Source organism: Entamoeba histolytica, genomic scaffold (genome assembly GCF_000208925.1).
Source record: "Entamoeba histolytica HM-1:IMSS scf_1104750518133 genomic scaffold, whole genome shotgun sequence".
Lineage (NCBI taxonomy): Eukaryota > Evosea > Mastigamoebida > Endamoebidae > Entamoeba > Entamoeba histolytica.
In genome coordinates, this window is record NW_001915108.1 from 1 (window position 1) to 23,148 (window position 23,148).

General features: G+C 23.5%; 7 protein-coding genes across 7 annotated transcripts, besides 1 other annotated feature; 3 read left to right on the forward strand and 4 right to left on the reverse strand.

Annotated features, from left to right (window-relative positions):
- Nucleotides 1–1,977: 1,977 nt before the first annotated feature.
- Nucleotides 1,978–2,352, reverse strand: EHI_119890 (uncharacterized protein; the record flags this gene model as incomplete). Its single annotated transcript, XM_001914029.1, has 1 exon — nucleotides 1,978–2,352. One exon carries the CDS (start codon nucleotides 2,350–2,352, stop codon nucleotides 1,978–1,980), a length of 375 nt encoding a protein of 124 aa, XP_001914064.1.
- A 305-nt stretch (nucleotides 2,353–2,657) lies between these two features.
- EHI_119900 (uncharacterized protein) lies at nucleotides 2,658–4,934 on the reverse strand (the record flags this gene model as incomplete). The annotated part of the gene is made up of 1 exon (XM_644835.1): nucleotides 2,658–4,934. One exon carries the CDS (start codon nucleotides 4,932–4,934, stop codon nucleotides 2,658–2,660), a length of 2,277 nt encoding a protein of 758 aa, XP_649927.1.
- A 189-nt stretch (nucleotides 4,935–5,123) lies between these two features.
- EHI_119910 (lipid phosphate phosphatase, putative) lies at nucleotides 5,124–5,960 on the reverse strand. The gene is made up of 2 exons (XM_644836.2): nucleotides 5,440–5,960; nucleotides 5,124–5,393 (listed from the first exon to the last, which is right to left on the reverse strand). The coding sequence occupies exons 1-2, from the start codon at nucleotides 5,942–5,944 to the stop codon at nucleotides 5,146–5,148; spliced, it is 753 nt and encodes a 250-aa protein (XP_649928.1). The 5' UTR covers nucleotides 5,945–5,960; the 3' UTR covers nucleotides 5,124–5,145.
- A 1,541-nt stretch (nucleotides 5,961–7,501) lies between these two features.
- Nucleotides 7,502–8,678: a repeat region.
- Nucleotides 8,679–9,510: 832 nt separating this feature from the next.
- EHI_119920 (DEAD/DEAH box helicase, putative) lies at nucleotides 9,511–11,682 on the forward strand (the record flags this gene model as incomplete). Its single annotated transcript, XM_644837.2, has 1 exon — nucleotides 9,511–11,682. One exon carries the CDS (start codon nucleotides 9,511–9,513, stop codon nucleotides 11,680–11,682), a length of 2,172 nt encoding a protein of 723 aa, XP_649929.2.
- A 96-nt stretch (nucleotides 11,683–11,778) lies between these two features.
- On the forward strand, nucleotides 11,779–13,794 carry EHI_119930 (protein kinase domain containing protein; the record flags this gene model as incomplete). Its single annotated transcript, XM_644838.1, has 1 exon — nucleotides 11,779–13,794. One exon carries the CDS (start codon nucleotides 11,779–11,781, stop codon nucleotides 13,792–13,794), a length of 2,016 nt encoding a protein of 671 aa, XP_649930.1.
- A 956-nt stretch (nucleotides 13,795–14,750) lies between these two features.
- EHI_119940 (uncharacterized protein) lies at nucleotides 14,751–18,542 on the forward strand (the record flags this gene model as incomplete). The annotated part of the gene is made up of 1 exon (XM_644839.1): nucleotides 14,751–18,542. The coding sequence occupies one exon, from the start codon at nucleotides 14,751–14,753 to the stop codon at nucleotides 18,540–18,542; it is 3,792 nt and encodes a 1,263-aa protein (XP_649931.1).
- A 283-nt stretch (nucleotides 18,543–18,825) lies between these two features.
- EHI_119950 (uncharacterized protein) lies at nucleotides 18,826–19,881 on the reverse strand (the record flags this gene model as incomplete). The annotated part of the gene is made up of 1 exon (XM_644840.2): nucleotides 18,826–19,881. The coding sequence occupies one exon, from the start codon at nucleotides 19,879–19,881 to the stop codon at nucleotides 18,826–18,828; it is 1,056 nt and encodes a 351-aa protein (XP_649932.2).
- Between the last annotated feature and the right edge of the window lie 3,267 nt (nucleotides 19,882–23,148).

Consider the following 23,148-nt stretch of genomic DNA (forward strand, 5'->3'; position numbering starts at 1 on the left):
TATATTTATTTCTCTGTTTATATTATTTATATCATTGTATTCTTCTTATTATCTATATATTATTATATTATTCTTATTTTATGTTTTTTATGTTTATATTATTTAGATTTTCTTCTTGTTATTCTTTTATATTTAGTTGTATTAGATTATTTGAATATTCATCTTATTCATCTTTTATATTATTATCATTTATATCTACTTTCATTTTATATTTATTCTCTTTTGATTTATATTAATATTAAATTTATCTTTTATACTTTGATTTTATTATTATATCATTGATTATCATTTTTTCGATTTATTTATCATTTATTCTTATTATTCTTTTGTTTTATATTCTATATCATATATTAATATCATTTTCATTTATATTTTATCACTTATTACATGTTATAATAACATAACACATATGATTGAATATATAATAAACATCATGATGAAGTTATACATATAAATAATAAACATAAAAAAGAGTAAAATATTTTTCATTAATAAAATATTGTTAATTATTTTATACTATTGAATTAGACACTTTTTATTGAATATATCTCATTTTTACATTAAAAATACACAATTTATTTTTTCATTCTTTTCTTCTTTTATTATTTATTCTATTTATTACTCTTTATCTTCTTTCTTTTTATATTCTCTATTTTCTACTTTTATTCTTTCTTCATCTTCTTCTACTTCTTAATTTATTTTTATTCTTTTATATCTTTCATTCTCTTCTTTTTCTATTATTTGCTTTTTTTTCGTTGCCTATTGAAAACAACACCCACATAAATTCATGTCTTTACCTGCTTATTTTATCATATTTCCTTTCTCATAACTTTTCTTTTCAGTTATCAATAAGTCATTGTACTATTGATTTATTGATAGTAAATCTTCTATACTTTCTTTTAATTTTTGTTATTAAAAATATTACTTAATTCTTTTTTTGTTTCACAACTGTTCATAATAATGATATTTCTATTTATTATACAGTTTATTAATTATTATGTTTCATTATTTTTTATATAATTAAATAAATTTCATTTCTTTATTAATTATGTAATAGTCAGTTATGTAAAATAAATGGTGTTTATACTTTACTGTAACACATACTGTGTTGAAACCAATATTTAATAAATTTTAATTAATAAATATGATAAGATTATTTGTATTTAATAATATTAAAGTTATAAAAATGAATTTACTGTTTCTTTTTATTTTTATTGAAGTTTAATTCCAATAGAGGTATGAATTATTCTTTTTTTGAATTAAACATCATTCTTAAATTATACATGAAGTATAAATGTCAATAGTAAACAATTAATATATCTTATTTTAATCATATTACTATTTATTCTATGTTATTTTTATTGTTCTTATACTAATGAAATAATTTATTTTATGTAACATTTAAATAAAAGAAATGATAATTCTAACTAAGTTTATAATCAAAACATCAATAATTAAAAATTAATTTTAAATACTAGAATCTAACAGAAATAATGTAAATAAATATTAAAAAAAGATTATCCCATAAGAATGACTTGATACTATTTCAGTATGAATTATGAAGTAATTGTGTTAATGTTATTATTAGCATAAAAATCAATAACTTTAACGTTGAGTTTAATAACGTAGAAAAAATTATAATATTCATAAAATAAAAAAGTCATTGTTTTACAGTAAAACTACGAACAGGTAATTATTTCAGAGTTGTATAAATGAATAACATAATATTAAGTCAATAAAATCACTAAGATAAAAATAATAATGAAAAATTCCTTTAAAAATTAACAAATTTATTTTTGAACAAAAATATCAATAAACGTTTGATAAATACTTTTTCAAATTTTTTTTTTAAATCATAATTATTTGAAATAGAAGACATTTTTTGGAAGTCAAAAAAAAATTATAACAAACAAATAGTGTTAGCAACAAACGTTTCAATTATATTAATTTATTTCTCGTAATTGTGAATTGAATAAACTACAATAAGAATGGATAAGGATAGTCTGAATCATCATTCTTAGTTAATATCCATTCTTTAATTCTATTAACTTTCTGAAGAAAATATAATTTATTGATTTTATCTAACGATTGTTGTGTAAGTTTTTGAGGTCCATTTAATGAGTTCTTTAGATGTTTTTGTTTTGGATTTATTAATTTACTTTTTTCAAATTTTTTAGGTTTTGTTAAAACACTCCGAACATACTCATTCTTTTTATCTTCTGTTGAAGAACAAATAATTTGTTCTTTTGATGTTTCTTCAGTAGAAACTGGTACATCCTGATGGGTCAGTTTATCTATAACCCTTTCCTGCTCTTGTTTTAAGATAAACTGCCCAAGTTCCATTGTCTGCATTTTCGTTTATGTCTGATGATTAATTTTTCTCAGTTCAGTACTTCTTTTTTATTTTTTATTTGAAAAATTGAATCTCTTTTTTTCTCCTCCTTTTTTACATTAATTCTCACTTTTCTTTTCTAATTTAACAAATTTATGATTTTTGATTCAAAATAAAACTTCATTTTTTTTTAATTTTTGCATCACTTTTAATAAAATTTTCTTTTAAGTTAAGTGATTTATAATAATTTGTTGACTTTAATAAAAATTAATTTTCTTTTAATTAAAAATAGTTATATAAAACATAAATCCAGCACAATAGTTGATTAGTTTATTTTTTTAAAACGTTCGACAATTAAACTAACTTCTTTATTATAAGAAGAATATTTTGACACAAATTTCTTTTCTATCTCTGAAGATTGTTCTGTGATATTAACAGACTTTTCTTTCTTTAATTCATTTAAAAGATTAATAAGGTTTTTGTTAAATGAATTATTCTTCTTTATCAAGAAGAATGTCAATCCAATAGTTTCAACTGTGAGTAATAAATTTCTTCTTATAAGAAGATATTCTTCTTCTGTGAGAGTATTAAATTGAGTGTTAATCCATTTACAAATTGATTCTAATAATTCATTTCCTTCTTCAACTTTTTCTTGAACAATACAATTCATTACTTTAATAACCATCTGATTAAGTTCTCCTTCAATATTAAAGTCTTTAAATTGATAAGGTTTTTTTGATTGTTGTAATAGAAGAAGAATTTGATTTAATGAATAAAGTTGTTGATATTGTTGATTATTTCTTTCAATATCATAAAATGGAGAAACTAATTGAAGATGAGGTAAAGTATAAAAAGTTTCACAAAAATAAGCGTGTCTATCACAATTATCAATAAGTTCTGTTCCTATTGGTTGATACATCTCAATAATTTTTTGAATTTTATTAATACATTTTTCATGAATAAATTTATTATTTTCAAATGAATGGATAAGAGAGTCTTGGAGTTGTCTTAACACTTCAAATATATTTACTCCAGCTTTTGTACTTGATTTTTTTAATTCCTCTTCAAATTTAAATAAATCATTTAATTCTTCCCAATTCATTGAGTCAATAGCTTGAGTTACATTATCTTTCATATAAATAGCATGATCTTTATGAAAATTATAATATTTTTTTATTATTGTTTCATATTTATCATTTATTCCTAATGAATAAAATATTGGAAATATATGATGTCCTAATGACTCTAATAATACATCTTTAATATCCATTCTTTGATGCATAATTTCTTCAACTGCATCTTCTCTCATTCCAAGCATTAAATAACATTGTACTTCTAACATATGAAATTCATGTTCATCTTCATTTTTCTTTAATTCATCTTCACAAATGTTAATTGCTTTAAATAATGAATTTCTATTATGTTCTCTTTGATAGTTTTGTATTAAGTTACAAATTTCTACAATATTTTTTTCAACTGTTTCTCCTTGTATTTTTTTAATATCTTCTTCTGTAAGTTCTAAACAACATTTTAATTTTAATTGTGCATTAAACAAAGGATAATCTTTTGTTATGTCAATCATAGATAATGCAGTCTCATTATTTAACTTTGGAATAATATCAGATGCACATAATCTTAATTGTGAAAATTCTTTTAAATAATTTAATATTTCTTGTTGAACATTTTCTTTTGTTCCAAATTGAAGTTGATATTCAATAAGAAATATAAATACTGACCTTCTCATAGTAGAACTAAATTTCATTTCTTTTCTTTTATTTATAAGCTCTAAATATTTCTTTCTATCTTCTTCTTTTAAATATTTAAGTGAATGTAATAAATAAGTGTATGCACTATAATCTTCATCTTTAAATTCATCTAAATAACTTATTACCTTATTTGGAATAAGTTCATATTGTTCACTTTTTTCTAATAATTCCATAATAACTAGATAATTTTCTCGTTGTTCAAAACGACAAAACATACCTGATGAAATACTTTCTTCAAGTAATTTAATCATTTCTTTATAATTTTTTTCTTTTTGAAGTATATCTAATAATATCATAACTTCTCCTTTCTTTTGATGTGAACGAGTTAACATCATTTTAGCCATAATTCTTGTTTTTGGATTAGATGCTAATAAGTACATTCTTAATTCAATATATTTTTCTTTATTTGGATGTTTTTTTATTAATTCACTAATAAGTGTTTGTTGTAATGAATAATCATTTTCAATTTGTGCAATAAAGAAACGGTCTTTAATTCTATCATCATTATTTTTATCTTTCTCATAAAAAATTTTAACTGCTTGAACATATCCATCAATATTTTTACTTGCTCTATATCCATATAATATCCAATTCATTGTTATTGGTGTAATAACATCTTCTTTTATTAAAGAGTTATTGATTTCATCAGCTTTTTCTAATTGTCCTGTATATGCTAATCCATATGCTTTCATTGCTTTCCAAAATTGGTTATTTGGTTTTTTCTTTAATTGTCTATCAACATCTCTTAGCATTGTTTTAAAATTACCTTCACGAATCATATCAATCATAGCATTAATTTTATTATCATCAGGAATTTTATGAATTGGATCGTTCATTAACTTTTTTAGTTTTTGATTATTTCTTTCTATTATCAAATCTCTTTTTAAACTTTTCTTTATTTTACTATACTTATAATTTCTTGTATTATTAAATTTCTTATTTTTAATAAATATAACTTTTTATGATTAAATAATAATAATGTATAATTTCTTATTAATATATTAAAAATAATCATAAAATATTAATTAAATCAAAAGATTGAATTGCTTATGACATCTCAGCCATCTCTTCATCTGGTATATCTTCATTATTCTTTTTATGATTACGACAAGTAAGTCTTATTTCACCTGCCTTTGGACTAAAAAGACTTTCAAATTTTGAAAAATATCCTATGCAAGCAGATAATATACCAATAATTGAACCTGCAAGAACATCACTGAAGTTATGGTAATAGTCCCTTGTTCTAGTTAACACAATAATTCCTGCAAGAAACATAGGAATAATCACTGGAATCACTATTCATAAATAAATAAAGATTTTTATTTTTTTATATAAACAAACTTCTCCATAACTCTGGTCTATCACTAAATATACGCAACTCACCTGCAATATATAATGAAAGATAAGTATATCCACAAAATGATGCAGCAGAATGTCCAGATGGGAAACTCTTCCATGCATCTTTTTCTTTTCCTTGTGCAACTAAAGCATACATATTAGGACGTGGTCTACCAGCATATATTTTTCCACCTTGAACAAACATTAACCATGTAGTTACTGAAGCACCTAATCCTATAAAAGTAAATATAGTATGTTTAAAACTTAATCTTTTTATTTGGAATGCAATTATTATTAGAATAGTAGAAGCATAAATAACAATACCAGCAACAGCTTCACTAAACGTAGAGTCTCTATAAGGATATAACACATTTACATTATTCTCTCCGCCTGGGACTTCCATATGAAATCCATCAATAAAAGTTAATACAGCAGCAACAGCTCCAGTAACTATAATATATATAATATCTCCTCCAATTTGAAATAAGATGTTTAAAACTTTATTCATTGCAACTAGTAAAAAAACTTTTTATAAAGAAATTTTAGTTTTCATATTCATTTTCTTCTCAAAAGGAGCTTACTAAGTTAAGAAAGTCTTAGATATAAAAAACAACACTTAATAAAGTTGATACATAAATTGGGTTATTTTGGTAGTTTGAAAAATACAAAATAATTATAGATAAATTTTTACTTAACTTATATAATTTTGATAAAAAATAACTGTTTTAACAAATGGATTTCTAAAAAAAGTCACATATTTCTTTATAAGTTTCTGTTATAAATAATAAAAAATGTTATACTTCTTAATAAATAAATATTTAATTTTTTGTTGAATCTAAATTAATAATGAAAATTTTCTTACAAAAATAATGATTGTGTCAGATTCATTAGACATTCTTTTACAAACCATTGTTTTAATGACGTTTCTTATTCCAATTTTTCAAGTAATAACTTCAGTACTATAATTATTAATACTCTACCTCAATACTACCACATACTTTTTTTTTTATCTCTTTTCACTATGAAAAATGAATTTTGGAGCTTCACTAAAATATATTTTATATAATTTATTATAACTATTCTAATTAAATGTTAATAATAGTTTATTATATTCACAAACTACGTTTTATTCTTCAATATATTTATATAAATATGGTGGTTAAGATAATTATTTAAAGTTTATACTATTAAATAAATTTAGGTAATTAATATATGTTATATAAAATTTTATGAATACTCACTCTTGACTACATAATCCTCTGATTATAACTCCTTAAATCAATAAATTATTTTTTTCTTCATTGACTATTAAATAGTATTTAGTTAAATGATGAAATTTTTTTTAAATTTCAGTCTTTTGTTTCAATTGAATAACTCAATAGTTCTTTAAGATAATTTGAGTCTTTACATTTAATTATAATAAAATCCCTTAAACAACTAAAATAATTCAATAACAACTAAATTAACCTTCTTCTTTAGGTACTCAGACGACGTTCTGTTTTAATAAGATGAAAATTAGTTTAATTAATGTTTTTTTTTATTTCATTTAGAATTTTTGTTAATTTAAAGTGAAATAGTGTGGTGGAAGAGGGGATATTGGTCTTCTTGTTGGCTTAGAAAACTCTTGATACTTCTTTTCATTAAATGGTTGAAATTGATCTTTTGGAACAGGTTGTGGAACACTTGGTTTAAAATAAATTGCATAACACTGTTGTCTCGGTTGTTGTGTCTTTTTATTATTTCTACGTCTTTCTCCAGCAGGTGAATTCATGAAGTTTCCTCGTTTTGTTTTTTAAGTTTTTCCTTTTTTGAGATTTATTTTATTTTTATTTTTAGATTATTAATGATTTTATTATTTTAGTTATTTTCTAGTAATGTTATATATATTAAAAATATAATACCAAGAATTCTCAATTCTGTTAATATAAAAATATTCAAAAAAAGAGTTTGTGAATGATAAAAAACTTAAGAAATAATTGTGTCAGTAAGTATAAAAGTGTGAAAATTACTATTGTTAATAACTCTCTTCACTAATAAAATAATTGAAATTATGAAATATATAACATAATAAGCAATTAAATAAGTATTAATAGAACTAGATTCTATTGTTAATGACTCAGGGGAGACTAATCACATCCTTGAGTCTTTTTTCTAGCAGTTTTACGGAGTATGTTTGGTTATGATAAAGGCAGTATTCCATGACATCAATCATGTTTTTTATGACAAGGTTTTTTACTTCTTTCTCGATGTCAATTTCATTTTTTAATTCTTTAATTAATCTATTACTTGAATTATTTATTAATCCATTAATTGAAATTATTACTGGAATTATTCTGACATCTTTTAACTTTTCTATTTTCATTAGAATATTCTTTAATTCATTATACTTATTTCTTTTCTTCAAATAGGCTCCATTAATATTGTGATCAGCCACAATAGTCATATCAAATATTAGAACAGTTTTATTCTTTTTATCTAATATATATGTCTGGTATTTTGTGGTATTGTCATTCACTTTTAAGTATTATTTGTTCAATATCATAGTAATGTCTTTATATTGAACATTGTTTCATATGGGGATTTTTATATTGAATATTTCCTGTATATTTTCTTATTAATCAATGTTATTATGCCAATATTGTCATGGTTTTCTATTTGTGATTTATTATGATAAATACAAGATAGTAGAATATGTTCTACTGTAGCTATATTGTCTTTACAAAGTGTTGAGTATTTCAATCTTTCATTTTTCATTATTTTTGCTTTCCTATACACACAAAATATTGCTCCATCTTGCATTTTAGTTAAATGTAGAAATGCATTCTTTTTAATATTGAATGACTTCCATGCTTTCACTGTAATAGTTTTATCTACTCATTTTGACTCAATCCATCTTCTAAAATGTCACTTATTTGATGACACTTCCATTTTTTGGTGTATTTGTCATTAATTTCTTTATTTCTACTACTACTTCTTTTTCTTTTTTATTTTCTATCCCTTCATTTATTATTTCTTCTATTTTTGTTTCATTTATTTTATGAATTATTGTTTTTAATTCTATTCCATATTCCTTTCTTACTGTACCATCTATCTAATATGTTATTTCTTATTTCACTTTCTCTGGTACAGTAGTACATTACTGTTCTTACTAATTCAATAACACATTCATCATTTATATTTATTAATCATTCATTTCTTCTATAATGACATACAGTTGATCTTTGGAGTTGAATCATTGTACTAAACAAAAAACAAATAAAAATAATAAAAATGATAGTATGCAAATAATAAAAATTCAAAAAGATGAAAAAATGTCAATCATCACAAAACAGCATGAAAATATAGATTATTAGATAATTTTTATTCATTTCATTGTATTATCACCATCATCTTTTTTTAACAGACAAAGCACTAAACTAAAACATATGAAAATTATTAATTTCTTTTTTTGTTTTTTTAACTCTTCAATGACAATAGCACTTTCTTTTTTGGTATATTTTAATTAATAGAGATTAGATATTAATAGTTTTTGTTCCAACAAGAATCAAAATAAATAGAAAATTTGTGTGGAAATGCAAAATAAAATTTGAATGACATTGAAAAATTAGTCTTTGAATTGCTTATTCATCTGGTTCTTTAAACAAAAGGGATTATTAATTATTGTCAACCCAAATAATCTTGTTTCATGCTTTGGTTTAATTTATGTATATGACTAACTTCAAAAAAATCTGTAATACCAACACAATCATAAGAGTGTTAAGATCAATACTTTTTAAATTTCAGAGAACAAAGAACCAATAGTCTAACTTTTTTAATTATTGTTTTTCTTTTTATGGTCAAGAAAAGAAACAAAGAAAAGTTTAGCAAATAGCTTGTAAGGAGTTTTAATAAAACTAATAGAAGTATTGAATTAAAGAAAAAGATTTAATTTAATGAATGAATAGAAAGTATTTGAAAGATTTATTATATAAAAATTCTGTTGTACTTTTTCAAAAAGAAATAACAAAAATAGAATTTCAGTGAAAGAATAGAAAAACAAACCCTAGTTTTTTAAATTCTTAAAACAAGAAGTACATGAAAAGACAATCACTCTCAAATGGAAAACATAGAAAAATTGATGGAGATGATGAGCAAATTGAAAAACCTTCTGCCCTTAAAGGATTTTTAATTCCTGTTACAAAAACTGGTAGTCCCATAAATGAAGAACTTAATGGTTCTACACCATCACCAAACATCCCAGAATCTCCTATGCCAGATGATAACCCTGGTTCATTTGATCGTATGGATCCACCAGTATCCGAATCAGCACAAGAAATGTTAAAAAAAAGAGGAATTAATAGTTTATTCCCAATTCAGGTATCTACTTATTCACCAATTTATTATCGTAAAGATGTTGTTGGAAAAGCACAAACTGGAAGTGGTAAAACAATTTCTTTTACTCTTCCACTTATGGAAAGACTAAGAGCTGAAAATGAAAGAAAAGGAAAGAACCCAAGAGTTATTTGTTTATCACCAACACGAGAATTAGCTATTCAAATAGCAGAAGAATTTACACAATGTTCATGTGGAAAATTTAAAGTTATTTGTGTTTATGGAGGTGTTGATATTCAGGGACAAATTAATAAATTACAAAGTGGAGTTGATGTAATTGTTGGAACTCCAGGAAGGGTTAGAGATCTTTTTGATAGACAATTTTTAAAATTAGACTCTATAGAAACAATTGTTCTTGATGAAGCTGATGAAATGTTAAATATTGGATTTAAAGAAGAAGTTACTCAAATTATGGATTTTGTTCATGGAAGTGTTCCAAAAGAGAGTACTGTTCAAACATTATTGTTTAGTGCAACTATGCCAGCATGGGTTAAAGAAATCAGTGAAAAGTATTTAAGAGATGATGCAGAAGTTATTGATGTTACAGTAGGAAATACTCAAGTTCCAAAGAACGCTAAACATCTTGCTTGTAGAATCTTTTATCAATCCAAAACACAAACTATTGCAGACCTTATCAGGGTATATGGTAGAACAGGAAGAACTATTGTTTTTTGTGATACCAAAGCTGAATGTACCGATTGTGCTATTGCTATTAATCCAATTTTTGAGTGTCAACAATTGCATGGTGATATTCAACAAAAACAAAGAGAACAAACGTTAAATGGTTTTAGAGAAAATAAATTTAATGTATTAGTTGCTACTGACGTTGCTGCAAGAGGTCTTGATATTAGTGGTGTTGATTTGATAATTATGACTCATGTACCAAAAGATATTCCACAATATGTTCATAGGGCTGGTAGAACTGCTAGAGCAGGAAAGGAAGGAACTACAATTACTTTGTTTACTAGGAAAGAACTTCCTCAACTTCAATTAATTGAGAGTAGAATTAAAATCCATTTCCAAAGAATTGGAACTCCACAAAAGGCTCAAATCGCTGAAGTTACTTGTGGAAATTTACCAGAAGAAATTAAAGAAATTCCTGATGCAACTGCTGAATTATTTAGAGATATTTCTAAAAAATTATTAGAAACAGGAGATGCTGAGACTGTCTTATGTAAAGTAATTGCTTCATTGAGTACTGTTAGTAATGACGATTCTGATCGTTCCCTTCTTCAAGGAGAGCCTGGTGTTAAAACTTTGTTTATGGAAACTAAAGGAACAACAACTGGATTTAGTGGTACCAAATTCCTTTTAGGTAAAACTCTTGAACCATCTGAAATTGATAAATTGGGTGAAGTATATGTTTATAAAGACCATTTTGTCTTTTTTGATTTACCAACAAAAATTGCCAATAAGTTGTTAAAGTCTAAATCAAAATGGAGTAAAGCTATTGTTAATATTACTGTTCCTGCTTATTTCCCTGATGATGTTGGAATTGGAAATAGCAAAGATCCAAATGAAGAACGAGGAAGAAAAGGTTCTGGAAATGATAGAAGAGATGGAGGAGAAAGAAGAAGAGATGGAAATGATAGAAGAAGAGATGGAAATGATAGAAGAAGAGATGGAAATGATAGAAGAAGAGATGGAAATGATAGAAGAAGAGATGGAGGAGAAAGAAGAAGAGATGGAGGAGAAAGAAGAAGAGATGGAGGAGAAAGAAGAAGAGATGGAGGAGAAAGAAGAAGAGATGGAGGAGAAAGAAGAAGAGATGGAAATGATAGAAAGAAGTCTGAAAATGATAAAAAAGATAGAAAACGATATGGAAACAATAAAAGTGATGGCAATTCAAGTAGAAAAGGACATATAACTTTTTAGAAAAAAAAGGGGGTAATATTGATTGAAATTGTTTTGAATGACTTTTAATATTTTTTTTTATTAAAAACAGAGAAAGATCTAAAAATTAAGAATTTTATGACAACGTCTGAAGAACAAATTAAAAAGATTAGTATAAATCAAAACCAAGAAATTGAATATCATAACTTAAAAGATGAAAGAGAGAAACATACTAAATCATGGGTGCATTACCCACGTCCTTATATGGATGATGTATTTAAACAATTAGATCCGGAGAAGATTAAACCATTTTGTAAAGGCTCTGATAAGTCAGTCCAGGAAATTTATGTAGTTGTCAAAGGGATTAGTAGAACGTTATTAAGTGAGATTGAAGTATCAAAAATTAATTTACAATATGAAAATAAGATAGTTAGATTTGAATGTCTTATTTGTGACATCTTAGAAATAGCAATTAAATATGAACATAAACTACCTGAAATTACATTAGAGGACTTTGTTCTTAGTGACGAAAGAAATAAAGTTTATGCATATGGGGAATTATTTTATTTATTAAATCTTTATTCTGACAACATTAAATGGTTCTTCATTGATTTTGACCCAGCAAAAAGTAATATTAAACCAATTAACTTAAATAATGTTCGTTTAAATTTAAAAAGAATGGTTGAGTTGTGCAATGGAAAAGAGTCTAGTTACAATGAAATTAAAATGTTTCTATTTGATTTATGTCATATGAATTCTATTCAAAATATTCTTCAACACGGATATTATCAAAAAATTTATAACAGAAAACATGGAGTTAGAATAAATTCTAAAGATTTATTTTTCATTTCAACGGATGGAAAAGAAGTTTCTTTTGAAAATGTTATTGACTCAGAACCTGTTAGTAGTATATCATCAAAAATTGTCTTAAAACCAAAAGATAAATCTTCTTCTATTCAAAGTATTGGTCGAGGAGGAGCTGCATTTATTTTTAAAGGAAAATTAAAGACTAAAGATAATGAAGAGATAGATGTTTCAATTAAACAATTTAAAAGTAATCTTCCAAATACTAAATGGGTTTTTCAAAGAGAAAAAGGAATGAGTTTTTTAGTTAATGATCAAATTAATATACTTCCTGTTGTTGGATATTATGCAGATAAAAGTACAAAGAAGTATTATTTAATAAGAACTTGGGCAGATACTACATTAGAAAATGAATTAAAAACTCCAAAATTTGAATTACAAAATAATCCAGAAAAATCACTAACATATATTATTGATATATTATCGTGTGCAATTAATTTTAAAAATTTAGGTTGTTTTAATAGAGACTATAAATTAAATAATATCTTTATTAAAGATGGTAAAGCTCTTGTTGGAGATTTAGGTACTGCAATTGCTCTTTCTCCAACTAATCCTGGAGTAACTAAAATGTATACTCCATTAATGCTTCCTGACGATTGGGATAAGGCTGAAGATAAAACGACTAATGACATTTATTCTATTGGAATAACATTATCTAATTTCTTAATGTCCCAAAGCAATACTGAAAAGTTAAGGACTCAAGTCATTGACTCCAAAAAAAATGGTTTATACTCTGAAGATGACTTTGTTAAGCAATTGTATCTTATTGTTTATGCGGTAAAAACACAAAATGGTATTTCATTAGAACTAAACAATTATATTGAAGAATTCAAAAAAACTCTTTTAAAAATGATGGCATATGAATGTGAAAAAAGAGCAACATGGGATGATGTTCAAAATCTTTTAAATTTAACAATAAAGACATATGAGTCTTTAACACACAAAAAATATTTGCCTTGTGTTTCAAAAAAGTTATTTACCTTAAAAGATGTCAGTAAGAGAATACTTCAATGGTATTCAAATTTATTAAGTTCAAATGAGGATATTATAGAAAATAAATTCTTTGGATATTCTGAATTAGTTTCTAATATCGAACAGAATGAGCCAAATCAAGAAATGTTTGATTTAACATTGAAACTTGTTGAAGACGTATTATTTGCTGCCAGTAAAAGAAATGATAACAATTTAATGATGGATTGTAAGACAATCTTTGAAGTTCTAAAAACATATCCCTTCATCTCAGATGAACAAAAGTCAATGGTTGAATATCTTTCTTCACTTATCAATTGATGGTATTGAAATGATTTTTAGGTTTTCTCTAATTTATATCCAACAATTCTTTGGTAATATTTTATTTATAACTAACTTTTTTAGTATCTAAAATATATTTTGATTCTTGTTTAAATACCAATTTGTTAATTTTCACAATAATATAATATATTACAATGTTTTTATCATGTTATATTTGAATGGAATAATGAAACTGGAATGAATTATAGTTTTTTATTTCTATGATTTATGTTAAAATCAATTAAATCTTTTGTGCTTTTTGTCATTCAAAATTTATTATTTTGCTTGGTTTGTAAATATGATAAAATATCAAATTGTTTTACAATGAGATTAGATGGTTAATGTCATCAGTCATTGAGCATAATTAGGAGATGAAAAGATGTATTGTATTTAATAATAATATCATCAAAAATAATTATAAAATTAATCTGATGAATCATTAAGTCATATATTAAAATAATAACTAATGAGACATCTTAAAAATGATATTTAAATAAACATACAATACAAAACAGATCATAAAACCATGATGAAATAGATAAGAAAAACAAATTATGTTATGAAACAAATAATAACTTTTTATTTTATAACAAATAAACATATTAAATAAAAGAAGATATAAAAAGAATATTAACAAGCAAAAAACATAACAATCAATTGAAGAATAACGAATAAACCAAAAAGAAATAATAAGAAAATAGATAAACAAAGAAATGAGAATAATAATACATTGTCTATAAAAAAATAATTGGAGAATGACTGTAATTCATAAAATAATGTTTAGACTAAGATATACTTGATCCCAAAAGAAATTCTAGAGTTACTTATTTGAATAAAAAGATCAAGAAAAATAAAAAGAAAATGATAATTAATTGAAATTAAACATAAATAATATTTCAATAAAAAACAAAAAAAAAATGATTTTTATAAATAAAAAGAATTGATTTGGTTTGGCAATGGTAGAAAACATTATTGGAACTACACTTGATTCTGCTATAATATTATGTCAAAACCTTGTTCATACAAGGCATTGTCGTTCTGTTGGGTATGGACAAAAGTCACTTATTTATCATTGCAAAACATGTTCAAAAAATGAAAGTGCTTGTTTATGTGCATTATGTTTTAATGGCAGTGACCATAAAGGTCATGACTATTCGATTACTGAATCGTCAAATTTTACTTGTGACTGTGGCGATGAAAGTCAATGGAAAGAAGAGGGATTTTGTCGTCTTCATGGGAAAGAATTTACAGGAAATTTAAGGTTATTACTTCCAGACAAATACCGAGAGTTTCCTGAAAAAATGACTCAATGTATTGATGTGTATGTTTTTGAATTAATAAGAAACAATATTACAGAAGTAGAAAAGATTGGAGACATTATTTTAAAATTAATGCGAGTTGACTTATTTTATTTAATTATTGCAGAGCTTTTAACAAAACAATTCTCTCCTTCATCATCTGTTCTTATTGAACAGCTTCATCAACAAAACATTACTTATCATGAATTTTTGTATGAAAAGATGTTTACAACACCAAAACCACCAACAACATTAATTAAAATTTTGACATCATTTCAAACTGACTTAACTTTGATTCATTTTGACCATGAAATTATTTATAAACTCTTTATTTATTCATTAGAGTTTTCTCAACACTCATTGAATGAAGTTTTTTGTAATACCTTTATCTTTCGTTCTTATAAAGATAACAATAATAAATATTTATTCTTTAATAAAGAACGTTATTTACAATTTATTTCTATTACCCAATCAGTACTTGATGGTTATGTTAGTCAGAATACAACAACTACAATACAACAAGTACAAAATGTTTATGACTTTCTTTGGGATGTTTTTCTTTATTGTCCAAATGAAATACAAAATGCTCCATTTGATAAGTCATGTGTAATTAAAACTGCAGTGTTTTTAGCTACATTATCTAATCGTTTTGAAACACTTCCATGTTCAAAAATTCATGAACAACAAAACCAATCTCGTCAAGAAATTTTAAAAAAGATTTATTGTCTTTATCTAATTACATCTCGTCTTATACCTAATATTAATATTCAATATTTATATGCTGCTTATAATGAAGTATTGGCAATTCTTATTCAACACATACAAAAATATTTTAAAGAAGTTCCTTCTATTGTGCTTGATGGAGATAATATAGATGTAAGAATTCATCAAACAAATCAACCATGTTCACCTATGGGATTTATTTTACCATTTTTTCTTTCAATTTATCTTAGAAGTATAAAGGAAGGGATTAATCCATTAATCCAAAAAGAAGATGCTAAATTAATTCTTCAATATTGTTTGTTGTCAATTAAATTTCGACAAGATTATGAGAATAAAGTATATATATACAATGATGACACAGTATTGCTTTTTTATTGGTATTATGTTTCTGGAACAAATCTAAGAACAATTTTAAGTGATTATACAATGGTTAGAGTACTTATTCCTATTGTTGGAGTAGAATATTTTATTAAAGAAAGTTGTGTCATGTTTGAAATGATTGAATATTCTCAAAGTATTAAACACTATTCAATACATAAAATTAGCAAAAAGAAAGAAATTGTTGTGAATTATTTAACACTGCTAATACAAATAGATAGAAGATTTGAGTTATTAAATGATTTGTCTGATGAAGATATGTTAAAACTGATAATTTCGCATCATATTATTAGTGGTAATACTAAGCCAAATGAAATAAGTAAAAAAGTAATGATACGTAATTTCAATACATACGATGTATTTGATCTTGTTTATGATAAAGATAATAAACAATTAAGAAAATATTATTTAGAAGAAATAGACCCTTTAACTCCATTATTAAAATTATCAGAAAAAGAAGTTCTTATTAACACTTGTTTATTACAACCTCAAAGCCCATTACCACATAGGTACCAATTTAATAGTCTAAGAAAAGATGAGCCTCATAAAATATTATTTCAAAGTGTTTTACTTTATTCATTAATTAAGGATATAATTGAATTAAGATTAGAAGATATTTCACCACTTATTATTATGTTAATTCTTGAATGTAATGATGTTGTTGAAGAATTGAATAAAACTATCACAACAAGGAGATATATTTTATCAGAGCCAAATCATGAAATGGAAAGATTGATGAGAAGTGATGAAGAAATGTTTCAAATAAATGAATATATGAAATATTTTGGAAGAGAAATGGGGATGAAAGAAAAAGAGTTATTTGAAATGAATGAAGTTGTTAAAGAAATTGGAAATGAGTTTGAGGTAGAATATGAAAATTATAAGAAAGAACAAAGAAAAAATATAAAACACCATAAAGACAAACAAGCACAAATAAAAAAACGAATGATAAACCAACAAAATAAAATATTACTAAAAGATAAAGAAGAATTACAAGAATTAGTTAAAGAAGAAGAAGAAGAAATTTGTGTTATATGTCAACAAAAAAAGAATGATATTGTAGGATTTTTTACTTGCTTTAGTGAAAATAAAAAAGTTGAAACTATCAGAAAAATGCATAATGGAATTAAAGTGAAATGCAATGTTAATGGATGTCAACATACTGTACACTATAGTTGTTATCAACATTATAAAAGAAATATATGCCCAATATGTAAATATCAAATTAATCATTTTCTACCTCATCAAAATGAATTTAAGAAAGAAGAATCAACTATTAGTGAAGGAAAAGAAATTACAAGAAAAGAGGTATTAAGAAATTGTATTTCTAATGAGTTTTATGATGAAAAAAGTAAAGAAATTGATATATTAGAAAATGTGATTGATTGTTTATATGGTACAATAGTATCATTACAATGTTCTTCAGAATTAAATTATTTATATAAAGAAACAGACAGACAAATAATACTATCATTGTTAGAAATAGCTCGGTTTATTTTTTGTGAAACTGAATTATTTCAAGACATTCATCAAATGCACTATGATATTGAAGACTATTATCAACAATGTAAAAATCCTCTAAAAATTTATTTATTTAGTTTAATTTCTCAATCAAATACAATAGAACGTATTGCTTGGACATCACAAGCAAGGAATTGTGCTTGTATTGCAAAACAACTTGGATTATGTCATGATGAATTTGTTTGTATTGATGATAACATTCACTATCAAAATATGATATTACCAACGAATATACAAAAACAACTACAAGAATGTCTAAGTATTAAACAACTTACTGAACAATTGACATGTGTACTCAATGATCAAATAAAATTATTAAATGAAATTATTCATATTAAAGAAATTAATGTATATCTAAGAGTTTATGAAATGATGGGATTTATTGATGAACTTTCATTTAATAGTTTGCCTGATATCAAACAACCAATTTTTGATTTTAAATTACAAAAATATTTTAAAGATTTTGTAGGTCAATTTGCGGAACAAAAATGTAGTGTATGTAATGAATTACCAAAAGAATATATGAAATGCTCATATTGTTTAAATTGTGGTGCCTTTATTTGTGATAATCAAGAATGTTTTATTAGTCATAAATTAAAAAAAGAATCTCCTGATTTATTATATATTTATTTAAGAAATGGAAGAATTTGTGTTCATATTAATTCAACACTAACTGCTTCATCTTGTATTTACTTTAATAAATATACAGAACCCTTTGAACAAAGTCAATTAAAACATAGTGAATTTATTTTAAATGAATTAAAGTTACAAGAATTTTTACAACATTATATAAGAGGAGATGTTATAGAAAATCCAATGTTTAAATGATTTTTAATAACAATATTTTTTTTTTCTTTTTATAAAAATCTTTAACAATATAAAACTTATAATTTTTCATTAATACAAAAATGGGACTAGAAGATACACTCATGGATAATGGTACTTTGGGTTATTTATTATTTTCAACCCTTTCTATTATTTTATTTGTAGTCATTGCTATAGTATTACAAATTCTTCAAAAATTTAAAATTATTCATTAAATAACCCAATAACAACCTAGTTGTTTTTAAATAAAAAACCCTGTTTTCAATTATTATGTTTACTTTTTTCTTTAAATTAATTCAACCGTTGATCCTTTCGTTTGTTGTGGTTTTTCTTCTTCTTCTGGAACTTCTTTTACTTGTTCTTCTGTTTGTTGAGAATTTCCATTGTTAGTGTTTTCTTCATGAATTTGTGGTTGTTCACCTGCTTTAACTAATTCTCCATGTTCTATAACTCTTTGTTCTTCACGGAATTTTTCTTCTTGAAGTATTTGTAATTCTTCCATTCGTTTTGTTTGCTTGTCTTCTTCTTCTTTAATTGTTTTGAAATAACTATGAGCATCATTCTCTGAACATCCTAAACATTTAGCAAAGAATCCGATATGGTCCATACAATCTTTTTTGTACAACCCCTCAAAGTCTTTTGTTCCACAGTCTTTAATAAATGCCTGTGTTTGTTTAGTTTCATAAGAAGTTTTATATTTTTTTTCTAACTTTTCATTCATTAAAAGTTTGAAATTTCTTAATTGATTTAATTTACAGACTGTAAATGGAATAGTTCTAATTCTATTATTTGATAGTTCTAATGTATCAAGACTCTTTAATGATCCAAGTCCTGGTGGTAACATAGACAATTTGTTGTGAGTACATACTAAGGTTTTAAGATTTACTAATTTCTCAATTTCATTTGTAATATAATCAAATTCATTGAAATTCATTCTTATTTCTACTAACTGAGTACAATAACTAATTCCTTTTGGAAGAACAGAAAGTCTATTATGAGTTAAATTTAATGACCTTAATTGAGAATACATAAAGAAATTACTTGGCAATGAAGTAAGCATATTGTATGAAATGGAAAAATTTTTTAATTTAAGTAAGTTAGTAACTTGTTTTGGAAGTTCTTTAATTTGATTATTGTTAAGATTTAAATCTTCAAGATTAAATAACTCTCCAATTTCTATTGGTAAGTCTCGAATTTCATTAAAGGCAAGGTTCAATGATTCACATGAAGTAACAGTGTTAATACTTGGTGGTAATTTTTTTATTCCTTTTTTACAAAATGTTAATTTCTTTTCTTTGTCATCTGCTGCTTTTTTTATGGTTTTTTCAAGTCCTGCTCCCATTTTTTCCTTTTTATAAGATTTTTAAGATTCTTCTTTTGCTTTTTTTGATGAATTGAATATTAACTTTTAATATCATTTTTATTTATTATTAACTATAACTTTCTTTTCAAGTTAAAATCTAAAATTAATTTTTCTTTTTCATAACAAAAATTGGTTTATATGACGTTTTATAAAAAAAAAATAAATGTTTGTTTTGATGGTTATTTTTATTTTAATAACAATTAACCTCAGTCAGAGTTTGAAATTGTTAATTCATTTAATTTTAATAATTTTTAGCAAAAATTATTTGTAAAAGAAAGAATTGATTAAATAAGTTGTATTATAAAAAGTATATAAAGAAAGTTAATTATTGTATTTTAATTATTTCTATTTTCATATTGAGAAATTGAAATGTTAAAGAGTAAACAGAATTATATGAATATTGAAAATGATTAAGAGAATGTCAATGACGATTTGTTGATGAATTTGAATGATTCATTGACTTTTGATTTTCATAAATTGAAAAATCAGTGTTTATGAATTAATGAATGAAAGTTTCATAGTCAAAGTGAATTCTATGTTTTAAGAATCATAAAATACAATTTTCATGTTTTCAATGAATAATCTCATGAAACATTTCAACTTGTTAGATAAAAAGAGTTATTATATATTCATTTCATATTTGGTCAAATGTAAAAACAATCATTATTGATATTCTCTTTTATTTCTTTATTATTTTCATTCTCTCGAGTTCTATTTATTATTGAATCATTATCAGTAATATCATGTTAATTTATTTATATTCTTCTTTCTTTTACTCATCTTTCTTTCTATAATTATAGTTTATTATTCCATTGTCAATATCTGTCGACTAATTTATTATTTTCTCTCTTCATTTTTATTGAAAAATAATGAAGTTATTCGTCTTTATTTTTGATAATGAAGATACTCAACAACATGTACTTATTGATTTAAGTTCAACGTGTAGTTTTCTACAATAGATAATTAAACATGAATAGATTCAATGTACTTATTTGAATTATTATTGCGATAATTCATGAGAAAGAATAAGAGTAATAAATATAAATACATCAATAGTTTGTATATATCTGGTTATTGGTTCAATAGAATATAATGTTTATTTCATAATAATTGTTATATGTAATGTTATACAAATTCTAATCAATTTCAATCAAAAAGTTGGGAAATGAAGAATTATAAAAATGTTGTTGTATTTTGTTCAATTTTATAGACTGTTAAAAAATATCAATGAAGTTCTATTCAAGTGAATTCAAATGAATAAAACACTGATAATATTTGTTCTATTCATTATTTTATCAATTATATCATTTTGTTTATTATTAATTTGTATCAGATTAGTAATGAAATGTATAAACAAGAGAGAAGCATGGTTTTATTAATATGTGGTATTCTCATTTCAATTATTACATTTCTTATTCATTACACTCATAAACTATGAAATTTTCAAGAGAATCATCAATATTAAAATGAATAACAACAAACAAATAATTCCAAAATGAATTATGAATTTTATTCATCAGAAATTGTTCATATAATCTTTCTTGGTATTGTAATTATTAATGTTTTTAATTTTACAACAAAGATTATTTCATAACAATAGAACTAAGCAAGATAATATAAATAAGAATAATTGTATGAACAAAATTATATACAATGAAACAAATGATGAGTATAAAATAGAAAGAATAACAAATGAAAGTATTTGAACATTTACAGTTGTATTATAGATATTCAATTAGTATTAATCAATAAAATATTGTGATTAATGTATTTTGAATATTCAAAGAAATAGAATGATTCAATTCAAACAAAATATAACAGAATATTTTGAGAGAATAATTTTGAATTAGAATTTCATCAAGACAATTTAATATTAACATATATTGTATGATATAATATTAAATATAAAGTGAAAGTCATTTCATTCAAATGAACATATTTACAAAATGATTTAATTTCAGATGTAAAGTTATTTTGAGAAGTAGTATTTCAATCATTTTCTGTTTAATTCATTCAACGACATATAAAACAAATACTTCAAAAAGCAAGGTATTGAATCTTGTTCTTTATCTAAAAACCATTTCAAACTGTGTATAACAATATTATTAATGTTAATAAGAATGTTATAAATAAGTATAAAGAGGAAAGCCATCAATTATATCCACAATGATGTTCAATTGCAAATATTGATTGAGTGATATTTGAATACCAACTATTTGAATTTCACCATCTGGAACATATTCAAGAATAATGGGTTTTTGAATTAAGAAGAAGATAAACATATTTACAAGAATAATAATACAAGAGAATTGTTTTCTTGAAACAATGGAAATTCATGGAGAAGTATAAATGAATATTTCATATTATGAGTAATTTATTGAATATTTTGTATTAAAATACTCGTTTTACAATTACAACATTATTTTATGAGAAAGAACTAATAATCTATACAAAGAAGAATAGAACAAATTGAACTTCAACTCAATGACATGGTAATTTATTTTATTTTCAACATTTCATCAATTTTTAATACAAACACAGAAATGAAATAAAAGATATTCATAATTATCATTCTATTTCAATGCATTTAATTTGTTATTTAAGAAATATCAAAATATGGTTACATTTAAATGAGAATGATATTATTTAGTGTTCAATAAATGAAGTGATTTATTCAATAAATTTCATAAGAATAATAAAATATAATAATGTAAGAAATAGTTGGTTTTGATGATAATAGAAATGAAAAATAATTAATACTACAACAATAAATAATATAATTAACAGTTAAAATGATTGAATGAAACAATAAATATATTGAAATAATATTGTTTATTGATGTTTCAAGAGAATAAAGAACAAATAATGTTCATTAACATATTAATTAAATAGTTTTATTTCATAATGTTTTAATAACGTTAATAAGAATAATAAGAAAATGAAATAACTAAACAGATTCTATAATATAAGATAGATAGAGAACACGATAAATAAATTCAAACAAATTATAATTAACACTTTATTTAATGAAAATGAATAAATAAATTAAAATAATTGAATTATAATATGTTTCATTAATATAATATCCATAATCTAATTCAAATATTCATTTGATAATTTTTATTATACATTGAATAAATGTCAATTTCAATGAAACAGAATAATAATGAGATAAGATATAATAAATACAAATAAATTTAAATCAGTTACAATAGATAACAAAGAATAGAATAATGATGAAATGAT